At 45.2% G+C, this 23959-nt stretch overlaps 1 protein-coding gene across 8 annotated transcripts in view; it reads left to right on the forward strand.

The window, feature by feature from the left end:
• Positions 1-21949, forward strand: part of LOC146186944 (uncharacterized) — a 43987-nt gene extending 22038 nt beyond the window's left edge. For 7 of the 8 annotated variants that reach the window (XM_084607510.1, XM_084607505.1, XM_084607507.1 and 4 more), the window contains exons 11-14: positions 2176-2264; positions 2742-3219; positions 4174-4270; positions 18180-21949. In XM_084607510.1, the coding sequence (XP_084463636.1) occupies positions 2176-2264; positions 2742-3219; positions 4174-4270; positions 18180-18372 (857 nt within the window). In that variant the 3' untranslated portion in view covers positions 18373-21949. The remainder of the gene's footprint in view (positions 1-2175; positions 2265-2741; positions 3220-4173; positions 4271-18179) is intronic. The other variant, XM_084607513.1, reaches the window with a different exon arrangement.
• Positions 21950-23959: the final 2010 nt, after the last annotated feature.

Genomic DNA, 23959 nt, shown 5'->3' on the forward strand with positions numbered 1-23959 from the left:
GACGACATCGCGGCGACCACGGCTGTACTGACGGACGCCGAAATCGCTGTGGACGTTTCTGAACATCCCGCAGACGAAGCTCAGGCTGACCGTGCAAACGATGACAACATTCCGAATTCACAAGAAGCGCTTGCTGCATTGGATTTACTGCGCCGCCACTACCGTGCTATTGAGAGCAGTGGGTTTGCCCTTGTTGAGCGTTTGCAAACTGTGGAACAGGGCGTGATACGGAACGCGATCAACACAAAAAAAGCAGGCCGCGATAACGCAGTTCTTTGCGCGTAAATAAACGGACGTGACCCTAGTAGGCACTCTCCGAGTTGCTGTGCCTTCTCTGATTGAATTTTGCTGCTCTTGCATGGATCTTCTATGAAATTTTATATTACGAATTATGGATAGAGCGAACTATTTTCCGATTTTTTAACTGTTCGTTATAACGAGGTTTCACTGTATGTAGTTGCGTTGCATGTTAAAATTCTGTTCATTGTGGTGTGGTTAATATATGTATATACAGTCGAACCCGGATATATCGAACTCAAAGGGGATCGCCAAATAGTTCGATATATCGATAATTCGATATACAGAAATCGGCTTGAGACGTCACTTGCGATCGTGAAAAATGATACGGTATTTGTCGCATAGCCAATCCACTCGCATAATGAACCCACTCCCTGTTTTTGCCCCCGAGAATTTGAAAAAAAAAGAAGAAAAAAAAAAAGCGTTCGGTGCCGTGTTTCTCCGTTTCGACCGTCGCATCCACAGCTCATTTATTGGCAGCGCGCCAAGCTGCTGCGCAGCGATAACGTCGCGACGTGTTTATCTTTTAACTATACTTTACATAGATCCTGCTATGGCAGGAAGCGAACTTGGCAGAGTGCTCGCGTGATGGCTTGATTGCACAGCCTGGTTCGATTTATCGTGCCGCGCTTGGGGTGGGGCGGGCGTAGTCCACTGCTACAAAATCATTGGCAAGCGTGATAGCTGCAAATCTCATTTGGAGCGAACGATGCTAAAAGCCGGTGGCATGATAGCAGCCGACTGCGTGCTTTCGTTGATTCATAGATGAAGAATGAACGACTCTCGCAAAAAAAGAAAAAGAACTGCCGCTTCATAACGTCCACAGCCGCCATAGCTTACGCTGCGTCGCACGTTCAGCCCGACAAGAACAACTCTAGCAAAAGAAAAAAAAATTGCCGCTTCTTAACCCCCGCAGCCGCCATAGCACACGTTCCGCACGACGGCAATAAATGACTCTAGCAAAAAAGGAAAGAAAGATCTGCCGTTTCTTAGCGTCTGCCATAGCTTACGCGCGTTCAGCACGAAGACACGAGACGCTCATCGTACGCCAGCCGCCGCGCGCGGAGCGTTCACAACACACACTGGAGAAGCGTCTGCCACGGGCTGAGCTGGCTTGTCCGCGCATGCGTAGTGCATGCTGCTGCGAACGAGACCGGGAAAGAGAGAGGAAGGGGAGAGATAAAGCTGAGCAGAAGAGTCGGCACACCTTGCGTTTCGCTCTATCGCGTTTTTCCCCTCTCCCGAACACCACGGCTGCATTGATTCCCTCTCGTTTCTTCACACATGACTTGCAAACGTCACGTGTTAGAGCGGCAGCGATCATCGCAGATGCGCGCGCCTTTGGGTGAAGGGCGCGGCGCTGCCCTAGACCAGCCGTCGCGGAGCTGTGTCCTCTCATTCTTTCCGCGCGTGGCTTGAAAACGTCACGCGGCAAACGGCCGAGGTGATGCGATCGTCTTTGGGGGAGGCGCACCCACCGTCCAATGCGTGGTGCGGAGTTCGATATATCGAATGACCGGTGAAATTGAGTTCGATATACGACGCAGCTTTCCTATACTTTTACATGGGTTTTTCAAGGGGATATTCCACAAGTTCGATGTAACCAAAATTTGAAATATCCGGGTTCAATATATCCGGGTTCCATTGTATCGTAAATATTGGTTGCAATCTTAAAACAGAGGAATTTTATTCTCCCTTCAGTTTTATAGTAACCTATCCTGTAGTGCTCCTCAGGGTTGATGAGAGGCAGTCTCACCGAGTGTTAATGCAGCTCATGCTCTGCAGTCTGAGGCATGTTGCTCCTCCAAAACTTTGTTGAGTCAAGTTTTACGTGGATGCAACTTGCGATAGACTTAGTAAATCTGTGCCGTCTTCCAGAGATGGATCCTTTTGCCAGGATGGCTCTGGTCAACCCTGGGATGCTTGCACCAAGGAAGATTTCAGCCAGCGTGCCAGGCATCGCTGAGGTAATGACTGCACTGACACTGCCATGTTTTCTCTTTTTGGCACAGCTGGTTCATCAGTTATTGAGTGTTTGAGCACTACGAGTGTGCATGTAATGGCTACACTGTGGTAAATTGGTGTCATTATCTTGTTAGTGTGGTACACTGGTTGGCTTCAGGCTATTATTTGAATTTTTTTTCTACTTTTTTATTTGTGATGCAAAGCTTTTAATGCCACATAAAAGTTCCTAATTTTGTATTAATGCAGAGCTCACCCTGATGCTATTCCTGATTTATAATGCTCCTGATGCCAAAAGTATTCCTCAGTGTCCCTAATGCCCTGTTTCGTTACGGCTGGGAAATCTTCAGATTCGACTGTGTTTGCTCTTTGCATCAAGTTAGGAATTATTATTATTATTTTTATTTACATGTAGGCTTAGTAAGTGGTGTGCATCATGGTCCAACGACAGAACTCGGAGCAAAACTATTTTGCTATCGCAGTTGAAGGAGGCAGAAGTCGGACAACTCCCAGCTATGGTCGACTTGCCCTGGCATTTCCAGTTCAACTTTCGGGACACAGCCGCCTGCCAGGAATGTCCTCCCACGGTGGGGGGGACCATGTGCACAACGTCCGACGCGCTGTGTCACGGTGGTGCCCGGCCGAAAACGATTGCTGCGGCGGTCCTGAACGCACAGGGTGATGCGGTGGTTCCTACATGCGTCAAGTCGCGCAAGGTCGCCTCCGCACCTTGGCGAAGGGCACGGGCGTCGCCCCTGTCCAGGGGCACCCGATACGCCACGCAGTGCCGCCAGGGCTGGCACCTGCCCAGTGCTCCGCCACCGCAAGGGTTTGGCAGGGACGCGTGCCTCAAGGATACGGCCGCGCAGACGGAAGGAACAACGACAGCGGACAGTGCTGCTCAGGTGGAAGGGGAAGCCGCAGCAGTACCCCTGGCGAGGCCTGGTACAATGCTGATTGGTTGGAATTGTTTGTCTCTGTCTGTGCTTGTTAGCTTTAGAACTTGCCATGCTGGTCACTAGTTTCTGCTTGGCTGTGAAATTAGAGTATGTCGGCAACGTGTCCTTAACCAGAATCCGTTTCCCCTTGGGCATAAGAGCCATACTGCGGCGGTACACTTTCTGTGATCGAGGATGCGGGATTGAATCCCGGCTGTGGCGGCCGATTTTCAATGGAGGTGAAAAGCAAGGCGCCCGTGTGCTGTGCGATGTCAGTGCACATTAAAGAAGCGCAGATGCTTGAGATTTTTGGATCCGTTCACTTCAAATTTTCTCGTAGCCTTTAGGATGATTCAGAACGTTAAACCCTATAAACCAAACCTGTAAGCCAGTCAAAGTCATTTAGGTTGACCTGGTAACAATGAAAGTTAGTCTGGCTTTGAAGGTGGTTGATAGCTACCTTGTGTGGGCTTCCTTTTCTTCTTTGAGCCCCTGTTGTATTACTCAGAGCATGTGCAGCTCGTTCGGTTGAAAAAGCGTTGCCGTTGCCGTACCTTAGTTTTGAGAAAAATGTGCCATGTGTTGGAAAAAAATATGCACGTTATTTTGTATCAAAATTTCGATGCAACCGTTCTTTGTGCGGCGTTCCGGGTGGTGTAATATTTTGCTTGTGAATTATCATCTATCCGTTAGTCATGTTGGAGGGTAGTTTGCAATCGGAGTTCAAACCAGTCAAAACCAGTGCGCTATTGATTCTAAGTGTAGGTGTCCAGCGAGAAAGGAGACGGATACTGCACCTTTCTTTTCCTGCAGAAAATCAAACCAGCTGAAGACATTTAACACTTTTTGCCAGACCCTGTGTCAGTCTGTCAGTGGCAAAAATTTGTGAAATGCAACGCAGTGTTAATTAAAGGCACTATTAGTGCCCACTGTTGACCTCCCAATTTTTCTTTTTGTTTTCTCCTTCATTTTGAAGCTCTAGGAGAGGAAGAAGCCGCAGAGCATGATGGCCACTTTGTTACCATTGAGATTCCTGAGGCAAGCGGCGAGTCCGAGTTGACCACTGCTTCTGAGTAAGTCACGTTTTGATTTTGTTTTTTTTTTCACTGACATCTACATTCAAGTACAGCCTTTGTCAAAAATACACAGCCCAAGGGGGTTTGCTTCCAAGTCTTGTAATTAAACTCTTGCAAGTGCTCCTCCACCAAACTGCTCCACACAGCGCTGTGCAGGCAGGCATAACCAGCTTTTTTTTGTGGCTGCTGCTTCACACTTTAAGTGTTGTTGATGCCTAGCTTATGACATACATGACTGTCTCACAGCATTCGTTTCTTATGTCGCTAAGTTTGTAGTAAATGGACTAATAAAATCTAAAATTGCAGCCCATAGTTTCATGGTGCACCATATATGCCATGCATGTGAGCCATCTTCGATACAGTGAAGTTTGCACATATTTTTGAGCCACTGCCCATTTCTCTCTTGCTTAGATAAGATGAGCAGCTTGCTCATTAAGGAGAAGCCAAATTGACATCCTCAAGCTTGCATTCTTTATACAGCGCCATGATTCAGACTAACTAGCCAATTACAGTAAAACCTTGTTAAAACATACCCGCTTTAACAGTAGTTTCGTTTTAAAAGTAGTAAAGTCAAGTCCCCGACTCGGCGCCTATTCAATATAATGCATTTCGCATCCACATAAACCGTACCAGCTTATCGCGGACGTATCAGTTAGCACGTACTATTTTCACTTTTCATCGTACAATTCACGGCGGTAGTACCGCCTCACAAAAGACTTTGACTAGCGTTGTGACAAACCTCCATAAACACGACCGATGCGATAGCAAGCTACATAGCCAATGACAAATCGGCGCCAAATTTACCAAATGCAGCTGCGATGATGATGATAATACAACTAGCGCCATCTTGCGGCGAGTGCACTAATCCAAGCGGTAAACTAGCTGTGGCCTCCGAGTGCCGTGCCGCTGGAGCCGATCACGGAGTCATTCACATACTCCATCCTGCCCCTAGCGGGCCCTATTTTGGACCAGTCCGAGCGACCACCGCTTCTTGCTCCGTGTCCCTTGTACGCCTAGGCCTTGGTCCACCGTTTCGCACGTGTGACGAGGTGATTTTGAGCGGCGTGCGTCGCGAGTTCTCCATCCGTCTGCATCATGCTGAAGCTTGGGCAGAAGCATTGGGTGCTTAGTATAAATGACAAGGTGGAAATTGTCCGTGCCATCGAGAGAGGGGCAAAAAAATCAGTGCTGGCAGGTGAGAGAGACTTGCCGCTAACTACTGTGTGTGGCATTTGGAATGCCAGAAAAAAGCTACTCAGCAATGCTGCCTTGACTGCTAAGAGATGTCGAGTACGAGGATCAACATTTCCGGATGTGAAGGAGGCACTGGTGCGATGGCTGAAAACAGCTTGGTCGAAAAACCTACCAGTTAGCGGACCTCTCCTCGTTGAGAAAGCCCTGGTTTTCGCCTCGCAGCTCAAACATGACAACTTCGTATGCAGCAATGGCTGGCTAGCTAGATTCAAAGCAAGGCACGGAATAAGCACGAAGACCGTAGCTGGAGAGGGTGCCATGGCTGACACTGAAGGCGCAGAAGGTTGGAGGAATGGCCAGCTTGGATAAATTTTGGAAGGCTATGCACCTGACGACATATTTAACCTTGATGATTCCGCACTTTTCTTCAAGATGCTGCCGAATAGAACACTTGCGTTCAAGGGAGAACCGCGCACCGGCGGCAAGCATGCCACGGACCGCATTTCAGTTGCATTCGCATGCAATATGTCTGGAAGTGAGAAGTTAGTCAGCCAAGCCAAGGTGCTTTAAAGGCGCCCCACTGCCATCAGGAGTCCTTTATAGGAATAACACCAAGGCATGGATGACTGGGAAGCTTTTTGAAGAGTATGTGCGCTTCATTGACCGCCGTTTTGAGGCGAAAGGAAGAAATGCTGTTGTTACCCTTGACACCGCATCGGCGCACGTTGCGGTGGATGGCCTCAAGGCGCTGAAGCTGGTGTTTTTGCCACCAAACACCACAGCGATTGCCCAGCCCTTGGAGCAGGGCATCATTAGAGCTGTCAAGCAGCTCTACAGGAAGAACCTACTGCGCAGGATGCTGCTTGCACTGGAATGCGGCAAGGCGTATGCCATTGGCCTGCTGGGTGCGATTCACCTGCCGGAAAACTCATGGCGGCAGGTTGAGTTTGCTACCGTGCAGAACTGTTTTAAGCACGCAGGTTCTCGCGGAGTGTGCTCGGGTGACGCAGACGACGCAAGCGATACCACCGGTATCCCGTACCAAACATGTGAGAGCCTGCTGACCGAAGTACTTGAGAGGGAAGGTTCTTCAGAAGGCATTACCTTCTCTGAATTCAGGGACGTCTACAACGAAGTGGAAACTTCGCCAGACATGTCGGATGAAGCCATTGTTGCCTCAGTGGTGGCGGAAGTGGCTCCAACTGACAGTGACGACGAAGGCACAGAAAGTGTGGAAGACCCAGGCCCAACAGTGGCAGAAGCTGCGCGCGCTGTGAGCGTCGTGCAGCCGTTCGCTGAAAAAAGGGGGCTGGCCGAGAAGCTGGCTCGCGGCCTGAATGAGTTTGAAGCTGCTGTTGTTGCTGCTAGAGCACCGCGGCGTCAGACTAAGATTACCGACTTTTGCAGTGCAAAATAAAGGCTGCATTTTTTTTTTTCATCTTTTTTTTTCAACCTATTGCCCGTTTCCGCTTGTTTTTTGGCAAGTAAGTGGGTAATTTTACGCTACTCCTGTTAAGGTGGCGGTCCCACTCCAGCGGTGAAGAGACGACATTTTTGGCGATATTCATACGCCTACTGCGCCTCACTAGTTTAGTTTATAAATATGACTTTAATATATTTGTAAAGTTTATTTCCTCTCCTTTCTAACGGTGCATTTGATTTATAAATAGCTGCACCGATGTTTAAGCTGTAAAGGAAAACACAAAGGTAAGAAACGGCTTTTCAGCTCTACTTGTCTCGGGAAAAGCAAAATTGTGCAAAATCTTTTGCACTTAGGAAAACACCGTTTGAGATGTTTTGAGATTAGATGTTAATGAACAAAGTTAAGCATTTTTATTACTGTGTATCGTATAGTTTATTAGCCACGCGCCTGTGAAAAGTGTATAAAACAGGTAATTATACATACAATAACTTTCAAGATACGCATTCTGCTGCGGAGATTTTTTGCGCAGTTGGAGGTCGTACATATTTCGCTTTTTCCTGAAAATATCATCTGTCTGCTTCATTTAGTGTAAAAGTTATTCGTGATCAAACTTTGCGTTTTTTGCAAAATGGCTAAAAGTATATGCTGAACTTTAAGCTTTTATCTGTGCTGAAATTTCGCGTGGAAAAACTTTTCACCTCGCTGTCAGAGGATAAGCATCGGTTTTGTTCTACGACTCTCGAGGAATGTGCACTGTCAGGATGATTTCAGCTAATTTTTCGTGGTTCACTTGAAGCGCGCGAGCTCTTCATGAAATATTTTAAGCATGATTGAAATGCTCCATGGCTTGTTTGTTTCTGGCGAATATAACTTAAAGGTTCGGGCTTTCGTTCCCTTATTCAACCGGTAACAATTATCAAATACAAAGTGTACAAAAAGCAAATAATAGTAAAATAACAGAGCCACGTGTGATAAACGTAGTAGGTAGCGCCACCTATGAAATTTCATGTGCACTAAAATGTCGCAGTTCAGAAAAATTACGAGGATGGCGCCACAAACACCCTGAATTGAGGGGTATTTACGAGAGGGTATTGTGCTTCAACAACGTTTTCCCTCTGCCCTTTCCTTTCCATCGGGCGAGAGAGGTAAACACTGGCGAGTCGGGTCGAGTGGTCGGGTCGAACTGAGGTGCAGGTGCTTCGCGCACTCAGGTGCTTCGCGCATGCGCAGTGGCGCTACTTGAAAATGGTCCCTTGACAAATGTACACTTGCTTGCTTTGAGATTTATTTATCGCCTCGAATTAAGTGTGTCATACTGTTTGTGTGCCGAAACGTTGCCAGCTAAGGCTCTCGCGCTACTTACTTACTCTACTTACTCAGCAAGATATAATCGTGGCGGAGATATTGAACTTTTTTTTCTGGTTTTGTTTTGTAGTCTTGTAGCGCCCCTCGCGCCGCGCTTTTATCACAAACAACGGCACGGCGCTGGACAAAGAAGAATTTGGCACTAAGCGTCTCAGTGCAAGCAGCGAAAAAAAAAAAAAAAAACTGTTCGAACTTGAACGCTGTCGGAGCTGGTTATTCCTCGTCTTAGCTCCGCCACAAAGCTATCTTGAGATGTTCGCGGTGTTAGCATATATTGTGAGGATGTGGAATTTAGACTTTTTTTTTTCCAGTGGCAAGAAGGAAAAATATCTTCCCCTTTCTACGATAAAATGAATAGTAGGGCACGGAACTATAACACTGCATAAATTAATATAATTTCAAAGAGCGTCTCCCTAGGAGAAATTGCACGAATACTTGTACCCTCTGCCACTTTACTGGTACAGATAAAATGTTTCGACAGTCTGCCAAGTACAACTTGAAAACCTGAACATGCACAAGCATGCCTCTTCAACCTTCCCACTGAAGTTTCTATATAGCGCAAGCAGTGCAGGCTCCAAAGAAAAGGAGAAAAAAATGATATAGTGGGCAGCCGAAGATAATCACCAGCGTTTCAGTCATGCTTTTTTTTTTTTTTTCCGAATGTTGCGTTCCGGTGATGATAGTAAAAGTGCCGCAGTAGCTGCCGGGGATGTTTTCGGTGAATGGGCAAGTAGGAAACAGCCATGTGAAGCTTCTCCAATACAAAAATGTGATGTTGAATCGGGTTTTGCCACTGCATTTCCGTCATGCCCCTCACTAAAAATTAAAAAAAAAAAATGATGAGGCTCAACGCTGCTGAACCGAATGTCGAGCTTAGCTCAAATGAGAGAAACCACTGTAATCAAGAGTTCGACGAAATGCAGTCTGATCAGGTGGTGGCATAAAAAAATATACAGGCTCACTGACCAAGTCAAAGTTTCATGAAAACGTACTATCGTTTCGACAGCCCTACAGCTTCCTTGTTCGAGAAACCAGACAAAAAGCGTTCGTTTATATCTTCTTCAAATACTTTGACTTGATCAATGGCCCCATATATATATATATATATGAGAGAAAACACTGAATTGGTTTCCCGTTCGATGCTTTTATTTGCGCTTTTATTTATTTTATACGTAGATGATGTCCCGTCCTCTTCCCAGCTAATTCCGCTTCTTGGAGGGGGATATACCGCGGATTGTTCGAAGCATTACGGCGTCTAGGGTAAACCGTTGATGCATTCGGCAGGGAAGCTGGTTTGGCGTTCATTTTGCTATAATGCTATACCTGCCTAGCATCGCCTGCTACCGCGCTTTGCCGCTGTGGCCGGGGGCTTGGAGCGTTCGGTCTAGTTTGCCCGGGCACAGTGAAGACGGCGATGGCTCTGTTTACGATTCTTAGAAAAACGCGCCACTCGCGCAAGTGAGCAACAGAGCTAACGCTCTAAAAGCCCGTCGGCAGGCAGAGCGTTTCCAAAAGAATGGGGCCCTTATATCGAGTAAGGTAGATACCGTGTCACCCAGGCGTCCACACACCCGCCGTCTCAACGCCCAATTTGTTGACTTTATATTTGAACCCTGTTTGAAGCAACTCGACTTCCTGTGCTCTGAAAGGTATCTGATCATGTTAGCAAAAGTGGCATAGAAGCGTGTGAGAATTTCGAAGCATACAAAGAACGTGCTTCCATTTGACCACATGAAGCAAAACCGCTGTACTGCATTGGTATGGACAAATTCACAAATTATAGCACATGCCAAATCTGACCGAACGCGATCTGATCGATGCGTCTAATCGTTTGGCATTTGCAGGAAAACATTTGGTAAGCATGGGCGCTCTTGCATGGAGTAAAAATTGGGCTCTGATTATTATGTTGCAAATGTGTGAATGTACAAGTGCCACATCACGAAATTATTTACTACCAACACATGAAGCCAAAAGGCGGGCTCAACACTAAAGTATACTTGTTGCATACGTGTGTGTGCCCTGTAAAATGAGTACAATAAAGTAGGCTACAAGCTACAGTAGTCCACCCAATATATTGGTTCAGAAAGCGCATACATCATCACGGGAAGCTGCAGCAGGACAGGTCAGCGTCTTCCATAGCATGCCACTTTTCACATCAGATTTCAGTGTCGAGTGAAATTCTGCAGGAGAAAAATATTTCTAGGGGATTGATTGTTAAAATTTTATTCTAATTGCCTGAAAATACTGTGTTCCTTTAATTGCGCGCGCGCACACACACACACACACGCACGCACGCACGCGCGAATAAATAAAATGAAGACTGTGGAGCATCCAACTGGGAGTGGGGAAGTGGCCGCCGTAAGCGCCTAAAAAACTGTCCCCGTTAGGTCCTTTCTTCTGGTAACCTTCCTTTACAACCCCTTCTCCCCTTCCCCCATTTCCCACATAGTTTAGTGCGAATGCGCCTCCTCAGTGCCGAAGAGAACATGAATACATGCCGGCCTCCTGCGCGATACAAAGCCTCTTGGTGGATTTCACATCTATTTCGGAATATCGATTCATCTCAAAAGGAAAAAATTGGCAATCATTCACTTATTTGCACATTGTAACTTACCAGCTCTAGTTTCCAAGATTGGACAAGCACGAATAAAAAATAAACAAGGGCGACTGTTGACTGAAGTTCAGCTAATTATAGCTATATTATCATATTTGTAATCACGTTTGATAAAGCAAATTTCTGGTGACCGCAAGAGCTGACAGCTTCCACTACAGTCAAGGAGTGTTCCGATCCTTACTATATCTATGGCATCAACAATAGGGAGGTTTAGAATATGGTACCCCTACCGCTTAGGGGGACAGGGCAATAGCGCTGGTGACAGTAGGAGCACAATTCTCTATTATAGTGCGCACGCTTCGCTATTCCTCTATCCCACTTACGGATAGGGTCGCCGTATTCTAAAGCTCGCTAATGATCACTCGATTGCACAGCCCAAAAGACGAGGATCAAAAGAACACAAGACAGGCGCCGACTTCAACTAAGGTTCATTGACGAAGTGTGCAGAAATAATGCCATTCGCTTTTCCTTTTCACTCGTACTAAGATTGCACTGTGCAATCATGTTGACACCGTTTTATTTGTGTTCAGTCAAGCTAGCCTACTGCAGTCCAGTCCAACCCCCTCACACTCGGCGGGTAGGAGCAATGTTCGTGGCTCTACAGCGGAAACTATACTTCGTCTCACAAGATATCTGCAGCACTGCGAAAGGCAGAGGAGCCCTTTCAATTGTGCTCCTAAGTGCCTCTCGCCTGTGCGCACTATAATAGAGAATTGTGCTCCTACTCTCACCCCCACCAATTGGGGGGGGGGGGGGGGGAGAGGCGCTTAGAAGCACATTTGCCTATTGTACGCGTGATCCTGGTTGGACCGGCTGGGGTGCCTCTGCTTTTCGCTGTGCTGCAAACATCTTGTGAGACGAAGTATAGGCAAGAGAGGGAAGCCTCTTGTCCACTTGTCAGGGCGCGTATTGTTCGAAGTAGTGGTGCGGTGGGGTGAAGAGGGGAGTTCAATGGGGCATCCCATGCTGCGCAGGACGGGGACAAAAATCCTCCCCTTCTCTGCCTGAACACTGCTGTGGAGCCGCAAAAATCTTTGAAAGTCCAAGCAGCAACACAAGAAGAGCGTTCAGGCAGCTCAAGTCGAGAGGCTGAGTGGCTGGGTACTCAATTCCTCAGTCATGGATTAGTGGCGTAGCCTGGTGGCAGAATCTGAACTACTTCCAAGATGGCGACCGTAGAACCGCCACCTTAAGCCGCAGTACCGTTTAGTACATACGTTTTCCGAGTTCCGGCTTAACGAGGTTTTACTGTATTGGTTAGGTCTAATGTGTCGGGCATTTGAAGGTTTTGTTTAATTATCTTTAATTATGATGCAAATGTCACTTGGTGCTATCAATTGCATGTGCAGGTGTGGCAATTTCTGCATATAGACACATTGAATATGCCAGAATAGATGCTTTAGTATACTGGAGACATGCTACTGCAGATGTTATGGTCGTTATTCTTGTAGTAATGCTTCAAAGGGCATGACATGGTAGCTGCCTTCTAGCACCAGCATTAGTGGAGTTGTGATCCCCTACACACAGTGCTACAAGTTCCCACGGGCCAGTTTCGGCCCGTAGGGTGCAAACGCGAGTTGCATACTCAGAGCACCGTTTGTAGCGTTGAATTAAATACACAATGACGACGCAATATTCGAAAACAACCACCGTAGCGAGGGAACGTCTCGCCCGCGTGCAGAGGTGAACTAAACCATTAGAAGAGGAAGCATGTGCGAAAAGGGGAGAGGAACATCTTGTTCACCTTGCATGGCTTTGCGCTCTTGGTCCACAGCGCAATGTGCGAACAGCGGATGCGCGTCTACCTGCCAGGAGATGAGAGACGCTCGGGAATCTGTTAACGAAATCTTTTGTTGCCGACTGTGAAATAGAACACACACTGCTTTGTTTCAAGTGTGAGATGGAGGGAGATAGAGAAGGGTAGGCAGTGTTGCCAGCAGCATCTTGCTCCACCCTGCATCATTGCCACGAGATCCAGGCTTAACTCGGGTTGCCTTGTAGTATGCCCAAAAGCGTCTCCAAACCAGGGTTCTGGGATGAATGGAGGGCTTTTTTTTCTTTTTTTGCTTCTTTTTGTGAACCAGCATTTTCAAGTCGTGCACAGAAAGTTTTTGATGCCGGTATAGACCTTTGCATCGGGCGAGGAGGTTGTCGCAACATCTCCTCTCTGGACTGTTGCAAACCAGTTCCGCTGCCGCCTCCACCCTGTTGACGTCAGGTGCACACAACAGCCCAGAGAGCAATATGGTGACGCCCAGGAGGCCCTTGTTGCAAAGGTCTATACGTTCGCAATGAAGAAAGTGGCCGTGCTGTACACTCCTACGCACAGCCTTTTGGGCCATGCATTTCATGACAGCCAAGAGAATTTTGGGGAGACGTTCTCTCTACCTGAGATTTAGGGCTATAAGTGCAGTCCACTTATAGCGATACCACATATAATGATATATCGCTTATAACGATCAAATTCTTCGGATTTATCAGTTTTCCCATTGCCCCTATGTAGAGGCTTATCGCCGCCCGGTGCATGTTTACCACGAAAATATGCCTGAATGTTTAATCAAAAATAAAAAACTAAGGAGAATGTTGGGAAAACTCTGCATAAGCGGCGAACACGAACAGGCGTGGAGAAATTCATGAAGGTCATTGCATGTGGTTAGGAAATTAGTGCTATCATCATCGCAATCGCTGCCTGTTACTGCACAAAGGGTGCGGCCGTATCGTCATCGCCATCATCAATTGTGCGTCCGTGAAAGATGGCGCCAACCATGACGGCGGCAAGTCAGCTCTCTAGATCAAACAGCAGATTCATTGGGATTTCTGGCATGGTTTCAAGGTTGGAAGCCTCGCGAGAAAAAATACAGGCATTCGCACCGTACGATTTTATCGATCATCAAGGCTGGGGATGTCCTGTAGTTCATCTAGTCGCTAATCGGTTTCGTGCATGCAAAAATGACTGTTGCCAGTGTAGTATGTGCTACTGGAAGCGATGCTCACAGCAATTGTCAAGCTTTAGCTGCTGCTCAAGCGAGCGTGAATTTTCAACTCTTTAAAGTATGCTTAAGTTATTTAATGGCTATTGATGTATCCTGTAATAAGGTGCTTAATGCTTTTTACGATGATTAGCATTGTTCAGCCCGGGTCATCCATCGCTGGAAAGTAGGCAAGCCTACATGCATGGGATAATATATGGGTGTGTGCTTCTTTGCTTGTTTTTCTTTTTTTTTGGTCAGTCCAGTTATAACGATACTCGGTTATAATGATCAAATTTTCTGGTTTTCTCAATATCGTTATCAGTGGACTGCACTGTAACGCTCATTTTAGCTGCTTCGTCAACCTCGTCTGTACTAGGTCCATGCTCATCATGAATCCTGTGTTTACTCGCATAATGATCGCACTTAAAAAAAAAGAAAAAGTGACACAAATTTCGGGGTGCGATCATTACATGGGGTAAATTTTCCACAAAAAAATTTTTTTTAGCACAGAAAACGCAAACAAGTTGCAGGTCAGACGTCTTAGAACAGATATCTCGATTAGTACAACAAAAATTAAAGTCGAGTAAGGCTTTCCTTCGCAATAAACGCGCACATTGTATAAGCATCACATGAACTGCACAATGCCCATTTATTTTTTCTCATTCAATACTCTAATCTGAGTCTGAATCCTCGCCATCCTCACTTTCATTGCTGCATGACTCATCATCGGAAACGGTAGTGTCGTCGTTGGGAGCATCTTCACAGTCTCACAGAAAGTCATCTTCTGTTCCGTCCAACGCGTTCATTATGCCTGTCTTCTTGAAGCTCTTGGCCCCTACCTCGTCGGGGATACTGTTCCACGCTTCTATGATCCACGAGCAAAGCATCTCCACGAATGGTCTTCTGATCTTTCTGCTCGGCGTCAAATCATGCTGGGCCATCGCCATCCACTCTGCATACTGTCTTCGAACATTGTCCTTGAACGGTTTGTTCAGCCACACGTTGAGAGGCTGCAGCAGCGAAATGAGGCCCCCAGAAATCACTGCAATGTCCGTGCGCAGTTCTTTAAGCTTAGCACGCACGCTGTCCACAAGGTGACCCCTGAAACTGTCCAAAACCAGAAGCGAGGGAAGCAGAAGGGCTCCTGGTCTTCATCCCCAAACAGTCTTAATCCAGTTGACCATCAGGTCAGCAGTAATCCATCCTTTCATTTGTGCACGTATATGGATGCCACAGGGAATAGTATTCCGTTTGAGGATGACGTATGGTGGCAGCTTCCGCCCGTCGGCCATCACAGCAAGCATGACTGTGCATCGCTGCTTTTCTGCGCCAGACGTCTTCACGAGGACGCTCTGAGCACCCTTCTCGTTCACAGTTGTGTTTCGGGGCATGTTGAAGGTCAATGGAGTTTGATCAGCGTTTCCAATTTGTGACATGAGGTAACCGTTTTTTTCGTGAAGCCTAGTGACGAAGTGATGGAAGTCTATCACTTTGCTTTCATACGCGGATGGGAGCCGCTGGCGCAACGACGTCCGCCGCCTCAGGGAAAGTTCATTCCGTCGCATAAAGCGAGTCGTCCAACTGGAGCTAGCGCGGAAATCTTTTGCGGCGGTTCCCAGCTTCCTGGCAATTGTGCGCGCCTGTGTCTGTATCATTTCTAGTGATACTGCACTACCATCTTTGTGCAGGTCCCTCACATATTCTAGGACCGCCTCCTCAACACGAGGGAACTTGCCCATTTTTGGTCCGCGAAAAGCCCGCCATGTTTTGTTTGTAGCCATCAGTTTCTCGCACTACTTCTTCCAATAGCGTATCCGGAAATGCCTGCCAACAGCGCGGCTGCCATGATCCAGTGCATAATCAACAGCCTTGAGCTTGAATGCGGTGGTGTAACTGGCATACTGCCCCATGGTGAAATGGCATAAACTCACACAAAACCGCGAAGCACGCTGCCGAATTGCAAAATGGCGAATGCCGCAAAGCGCGTTTTTATCAAGGAATCATGGGAACTCGTCGGAATGTATTCGCTGCGGGATGACTGCAGATCAACTAACAGGTGGCTGCCGCTATAACAGTGCGGGACATGAAAACAAAAATGGCGCCAGAGGCAAGTTTGGGGTGGGATCATTACGCAGGGAGTATAAAAAATCGAATTTTGACCCCAAAATTCAGGGGTGCGATCATTATGCGAGTAAATACGGTAGGCACAACTGCGTGGAGTTGCTGTGTTTGAATTTTGTCATTGATTTCATTATTTCAATAGGGCAGCATGGCGGCCCTGGCACTTCACCAGTTGTTTAAAAAGAAAAATGAAGCACTCTACATTGCGTAGTCTTTGTACTCCAGTCTTTATACTCCATGCAGAATTGTCAAAAGCAATGCTTCAGCTAGCCCAGGGAAAGGACCAAGGCTGGCACGACTCACAAAAATGTGCAGACAAATAATTCTTATTACAGTCACTTCTGATTGAGACAGGCACAAGTATATAATGAATGGTGACAGAACTCGCTGACCTAAATGATAAACTGAAAAGGTTTTGAAGTGGAGGAGATTTACTAAAGCCTTTTAAGCGCTGTAAAAAAAAGTGGACAGCTGCACAGCACATTTGAGGTGCTGTGTTCACAATTACATGTACATAGTGTGCGCTCTTCGGGTAAACATTGTGCGACACTGCAAATGTTTGTCGTCATCGATTACGCAGCGTAAAATGTACTATTAAGGGCCTGTCATGCGCAGCTGTGGGCCAGTAATGACAAACTTTTCCAGCACTATTTGTCAACTTGAGAGATTTGTAAACTAGCACAGCTACATGTTCAGAGCATTGCTAAATTATAAAGGTACTCACGATTAGAAATGTTCAAGCTCCAGACTACTTCAAATAAATACTACTCCTACCTCCAGAGGGCTGTACAAGTTGGAAATTTTAATGCCACTGCCTCTGATATCAGGTGTGAGGCCTGACCTTTATACTTGTCGATGATTGTGGTCCCATAAAAAAAAAAAAAAAAAGGCTCACAGGTGTTGCAATCAGATCCAAAAGGGCTGCCTGGATTGGCAAGGCAGCCCTTTCGAGATTTTGCGATTTATACTTGTGGCTTTTGTGGTAGTGTTATGTTTCTACTGTTTTATTATTTATTTATTTATTTTTATTTATTTATACAGTACTGCAGGCCTTGATAATGGTGCAGGCAGGATGGGTGTACAGATAATAAAACAACATAACGAGTAGCAGACATCAAAGAAAAAAAAAATATATATATATATTGTCACGTAGCCGTTTAGGCCCGTAACCAGAAGGTTGGGTTTTAACTGGGGGTTGAGCTAGCAGGTGCAGAAGAGCAGGTTCGGAGCACCGAGAGACGGCAGCTAACTTCAGCTTCTTCTCGAACTCCACGGGGCACTTCTTCGAGTCCGCGCATGAGACTCTCGATGAGCAGCCGCCTAGCGGCTGCTGTTGCACACGCTACAATATATCGAAGAGGGGTTTATTGGAAGTTATTCGAAGGACTGGAGACGGCGACCGGTGACACAAGACGATTGTATAGCGAAGCACAATCTCGTCCAAACAAGACAGTCCGAGCTCTCAGTGCGCGTGCCAGCTGATCGGCGTCTTCATCGTCGTTAGCTTCGGCGCTGTATCATCTTCTTCCTTACAGGAGATTAAATTAGCACAGAATATCAACCCTGCTACTAGCTGAAGGCATAGAAAAAGGGAAAGAAACAATCACTCAAGCAACGTCGGAGGGCTCTTGACAAGCACAGCAAAGATATATGCACCAAGGGCCTGTCAGTGCAGTTTAAACAAAGTAAATTCAACTGTAACGTGAAGGTAAATTTAGGTAATTGACAAAGGACCAGCAATGTCACTAATTCTTATGTTGAGTGGAACACATGAAGGGAACATGAATTTAATTTAATTTTTGTTTTCATCTTCCTTGTGTGATAGAGGTGACTAGTGGTAGAGGTTTTCAAATGTTGCTCTAATATTGAGGTGTGTAATTTCTTGTTTTCTCTTCAGTGCAATAAAAAGCCTTGTGCCATGTGTGGTAGCTTACATGAGGTCTGTTCCACCTGAGTAAAGTAGCTGTTTTCGACTTTGGAAAGTGGCAGTGAATTAGTATGGGACAACTTCGGTTTGTCTGCAACGTCGTTCAGTTCGCGGCTGCTCAAGTTCAACCTTAAGATAACCCCAGTGGCTCAGAGAATGCAGGAAGCGTGTCAGTTGATTCATAGGTACTACGAAATCTAGCTTATTAAGTGCCTGCTTTAAGGCACGCTTTGAAGTAGATGGTATGCGGAGCTAACTGCTTCTTCCCGCGTATTTCCTTTCCCATCAAGGCCTTTCCCATCGAATACCGGGCACGCCTGTGTCCTGTGCACCAAGGTGGTGCCCGATCTGGAGCAGCACCTGAGAGACGTGCACCAGCAGCAGCCCTGCCCCGTCTGCAACTGCCTCTTCGACACCACCCTGCCCAGCACCTACATCGAGGCCCACATCGAAGACCACTTTGCACCCATGACGCTTGGCTGAGAAGTCGGCCATTGCATATGGTCCTGCTTGGGGTTTTGACTCGTGGAACCAAAATCCCTTTGTCGCCAAACTGTATTGCTGGCGTTTCTTTTATGGCTCCAAATTGCAGCACTACGTTTCATCGTTTTTTTTTTCGAGGTAGACGACGGCACTTTGTGGGTGGCGCGGCATGCGTGTGACTCACGAAACTGACTGTCACGTGTGTAGTTTGGTCAGGGAACCAGAACTGTTAAGTCGAACCATACTTCCAGTATCAGATAAGTGGAAATGGCCTTTAAGTCACTCTAGTGCAGGATTGGTTGGTGTATCACGCCCCGTTTAGCTCCCGCACTGGCATAGTACATCATGTTGTGGTGTAGAAGTTGGCCATTTGTACTTGATCTATCAACGGCTTAATCTCTGCATGCTAGGCACATTTTCCACTGGCAAATATGGTCAGCGAGTGAGCTACCTCGCGAGAAAATTTAACCCTCACATTTGTTCCTTCTTATAGACCATGCAAAGGTGGTGGATTACACTAACGCTGTGATTTTATCGTCTTGTACTTATTGATTTTATTTCTGCTTTGAGTCGTACGGCACTGCACTTCAGAAAAGGAAGATTTCCTGTGGGCGATTGTAAGAAATAATGTAGCGCATGCGTTGTGGTTTCGTGTTGTCTGAAGGTGTCGTGCTTGTCGGAAGTTGCGTCTTTTTTGATGTCATTGGTTGTGTGATTTGTAGCGAAAGCAGAATAGAGGTCTAAAATTCAACGTGAGCCGATGAAAAAGACTGTACGTACCTGTTGCCTTGTGACATTGGGATGTCTTCCTCTTACGTTAAAAACATTTACATGCGCAATAATACCAGTGAGAGTAACAGCAGTGGAATCTTGTGTGAATATGGTCTGGATTTTACCTGCATATTTCAATTTCTATCTTAATTGAACAGGTTTGTTTGTGTGGTGTGTATGCTAAAGTAATATGATGGCTGGCAGTGATAGTTAATAGTTTGATTATTGAAACATGGCATGCAGAAAAAACTGCAGAGTGAATTTTTCTTGCCTCGCATGGTCAGTTGTTGCTGGAATTTGCAGTTTACACAATTTTACACAAAGCCTTTGATTTGCACGCTGTAACGTTGGTTTGTTTGAGCACATTTTATGTGAGCGAGGCCTCAATTTTCACACACACTTATAGTTTCAAGCATATTTTTAAGCCTGTATGGCCTGAATGTGAATGCAATAACCTTCTCAACGAGATGTTTGCACTCCTCCTCTCCAACTTCTTGACACTGTCATGATTGACTTGCAAACCATTCGAGTGTTCTCACTGTCAAGGTTATGGTCGGACAATAAGGCGTTGTAGTGGTGTATGTAGCTGAGCATATCTTTTCGCACTTGCAGCTCTCTCTTACTTTTGCTTGTAGGTGGTATGCCATAGATACAGTTGCATAGCAACATGTTGCCGTGGCAATGGCCGGTCTCACACTATTGTACTGCAGTCATGCGGCCTAGTTAATAATAAAAGCAGAGATTTAATAGGTGACAAATGTGCATTTAATTCCATACAACTACACAAAGCTAGGCAACGGAAGAGCAATACCTGTGCAGCACTGCTTTCGCGCAATATTCGAGAATTTTTGCCAAAATTCTTTGCACTTTTTATTGATAACGGAGCAGCACGAACTCTTGATAAGCACTTGAAGTGTTTTTAAATCTACATTTGAGCATGGACGTGGCAAAATTTTTTGCTTTCATGAAATTCTTTCAACTTACAATTTTTAAATTTTGAAGGTACAACCCCCAGTAGAGCCTGTGGTGTCGCTAAGAAAGAACTGCTCATGTTTGCCCCAGTAATTATTCAAGTGAGTGTGTTGGACTCATTCGTTCAGAACAGCTGTCAATGTAATTGGAAAAAATGTGTACATGATGTCTTATCAAAATTGTGATGCAATTATTCTTTGTGCTGCATTGCCGTATCATCTTGCTTCCCATTTAGCATCCATCTGCTAGTCAAGTTGGAGGCGTTTCCGATAGCAATTCAAAATGACGACATATGTGCCGTCAATTTTATACCATTAATTGTGTCCACCAAGAAGTGAGACAGATACTGCACCTTCCTTTCTCCAAAAACCAACTTAACAAAACTATCGTTCAAAAATTTACAAAATGAAAAGGCAGTGTTAAAGGCACTATCATATATCTACTCTTAAAGCAAAGCTTGGGCGTCTTCCTAATTTATCTTGGGCTTTGTGTATGCAAGTTTTCTAGTTTACAGTGCCTTTAAATATGTGGTCACTGTTAATTTGACCCTTCTCGACACAAGAAAAAGGCCACTGTCTGCTTTATGCACGTACCCAAACTTGGACCATGCCTAAGTCCATGCCAGCTCTGCAGTTATGGTAATACGGCAGTTAAGGTAAAAAGTTACTGGGTTTGCTAGAGAGCGGTACTTTGCTTTGCAATGTATTGCAATCCCTAAAGAAGGACATCTGGCTTAAAGCATGAGGCTTGTTCCATAGTCCTAAATTTTGCGGAAGCAACTTGAAATTTGTTGTATACAGATAAATTTGAAAAGTCTAGTATATTCTGTGTGCCAGTAATTGGAACTTGCCTCTGGGGAAACTCTGGCTGACATTTTGATACTGGTGCATAGTCTCTCTCAGCAAACGGTTTTATAGCCTACATATTTAATAAACTTGCGCCTGAGTTTTTCTTTTTCCCCTTATTTCATGACATGGGACCAGTTATAGCTGTTTACCCTACGTATTTGACTAGCCAGTGATGTTCAAGTACTGTTGTCAGTGCTGTCTACCTGTGAAGTTGCAACTGAAGTGAAGCCTTGGGAAGCTTGGAACTTGCAGTTGAACCTGAATTATTTTAAATTGCACAAAATACGCAACTTCATGCCCTAATTTTTTCTCACTTCAAGCAAACTCTGGAAGATTGCATATTCCTGTTTCTAAGATACAAGCACTGTTTATTTTTATCTCCTGCGATCACCACTTCTTAGTGCATTAAATTTTTGTCTGAGAAGCTACCCTCTGTTGTGATATATGGGTTTTAATGTTCTAAAGCAGCATTGGCTATGAGGAACGCCATAGTTTAGGGCCCCGAAATTTTAACACTGCGTGCAGTTCTTTAACGTCCACTGATGTACACTGCCCGGGCGCTAAGTGTTTCGCCCTCATTGGAATGCAGCCTTGTCAATTCGCATGCCCCGCCACGGTGCATAGCGATTCACCAAAGCTTGAGGCATTGTTAACTGATACATCCAGTGGATACAGTGCTTAAAATATATTTTGTGTGTCCTCGTAGAAAGATGAAAAGGCTGCCAAGCTGTTACCCGAGTTGCAAGAAGGGACACGCAGTTTTATATGCGCGCTCTGAACACTGCAGTTTAAGCTGCTCTTTCCAAATCCTGTGTGCTTCTCACCGTTGAATAGTGAAATGGATGTCACTTTTGTTTGCCGCAAGTGGGCACCAAATATGCTTGGATATTTAATGTTTGTAGTCATGTTAAGATCAGCAGATCACTTGATTGGCCAGCATTTCTGTTGTAGGCCAATTTCATAAATAAAACAAAATCTTTTCATTACGCTCTGGCTCCTTTATTTTTTTTCTACCTTGTTTTATACTTTTTTTGCATGACATGGACAATTATATGATTATATTCTTTTTTTATGTAAAGTCACGGTATAAATAAATAGAGAACTGCAGGGAGCATTGCCAAATCCTTGGCAGTTCTTACTACTTGAGGTATGTTATGTTCCCAATGTTGCCTTTTTCTATTGGCAGAAAAGGATAATACTGAGCCGTGAGGGTTATGCATGAGCCATTCTATTTTTGCTACAGTCTTTAGGGAAAATTAATGCAGCCCTTTTTTAAACCATGCCAACTAATCAAAAAGCATCAGAAAAGGCGAGTATATATTCGATTCATACTGAAAGTTATTGAGCTAGCACTGTTTGATTCTTTCGAATAATTGAATAAGAGGATCCATATTTGATTGGCTTTACAAAACTTTCATTCATTCACGCACTCTTACTAAATTGGTGCAACAAGAAACAAATACGAGGAGGTTGCTTGCAACCAAACTAAAATTTCCTTCTTGATCAGTGGCAAGACGAAGAGCTCTCCTATATTGTTTGGTCTGATTTCGTTACAAGGGCTCATACAAATGAGCTGCCTAATTACTAGCTGGCATGAGTTGCACCAAAGCAGTGTTTAGCTTAAATGCAAGTACGGGATGCTTTTATTTCTTGAATGGGAACTGATTGGCCAACTAGATGGTTCACTAAACTTTTCTGGACAGTGCGGCATGCGTGTTCTCTTGTTGATTCCACAACTAAGAATAGGAACAGTTTGAATAGGAGTGTGCGAATATTGCAATTTTCAAATATGAATAGAATACGAATATGGGGAAAAAATGCCTTCGAATATTGAATCGAATATAAGTGCAAAAAAATTGAAAATGAAAAAAAAAAAAAAAAAAGCTATCTGTTCATGTTGTTCATTTCAAGATTCACATGGTATTTGCAAATAAAAATTAAACTAGAATTGCAAGAAAGTGTATGCAGTGCTGAAAAATCCGGTATAAATTTTATACAGGAATCCGTGCGAGTTTTCTGTACAGGAAGGGCCTGCATGAAACTAGGCAGAGTTGTCATATCGCTGCTGAATACAGTAAGCTCTCATTAATTCGGATCTGGGGACTAGAAAAATGTCCGAATCAACTGGAAGCTCAAATTATCGAATGGGTATGAAAAAAAAAAAAATAACTGGCCAAAACGTATGCATCACAGTAATTTTATGACACCTGTACGATGGATGTCTGCATTTGGAGCGAAACCGAGATAAGAATGACGTTTTTTCCCAGTTCGGTTACCATCTCCTTTCAGACCTGTTGTAGACAGAGCTCAGCATAGCATACTGTCTTATCCAAATGAAACTGTACTTTTAGACAGACTGGAACTCAGACATGATAGTTCTTTTTGTATTTATAGCAGAGAAAGGGACCACATCTCACGCTGATCCCCCTCCCCCTCCCACCCTAAAAAAAAAATCCACTTCCAATAATTTAGTTCACAACAGAAGGCCATGCCCACAAAATTAAAAAAGAAACCCAAAAAAAGAACACGAGGATTTGACTCAATACTTGAATTAAGTACCTACATAACCCTTCCCTCTTAACCTAACGAGAGTGGAGGAGGTACCCCTTACAAGGATTAGGGCTGGGGTGCCTCTCACCCCATTGGTGATGTGCTGATGGAGCTCTCAAAAAGACACAGGGCACAGCACATGCCCTAAAGTCCCCAAAAGGTGGACTTTTGCCACCTTTTGTGGATGTGTGCAGGAATGCAGACTTCAGGAACCAGATATTCGCTACAAGGGAGAAAAACGTGAACTTGTGGTTTACAATGCTAAGAACTGGAGCTTGCTCCAGTTTCTGGATGATAGCCTACAAGACACTTTAACTTAAGGGCAACCCAATCTTAAGTCACAAGGAAAGTGGTTGAATAATAGTAATAATAAAAAAAGAAAACTACAATGCTATAGTACACATCAGCCTTTTGCAAAAATACGCAGGTCACCAAACAGATTTGCC

Source organism: Amblyomma maculatum, chromosome 6, assembly GCF_055883805.1.
Source record: "Amblyomma maculatum isolate TAMU_Amacu chromosome 6, ASM5588380v1, whole genome shotgun sequence".
NCBI lineage: Eukaryota > Metazoa > Arthropoda > Arachnida > Ixodida > Ixodidae > Amblyomma > Amblyomma maculatum.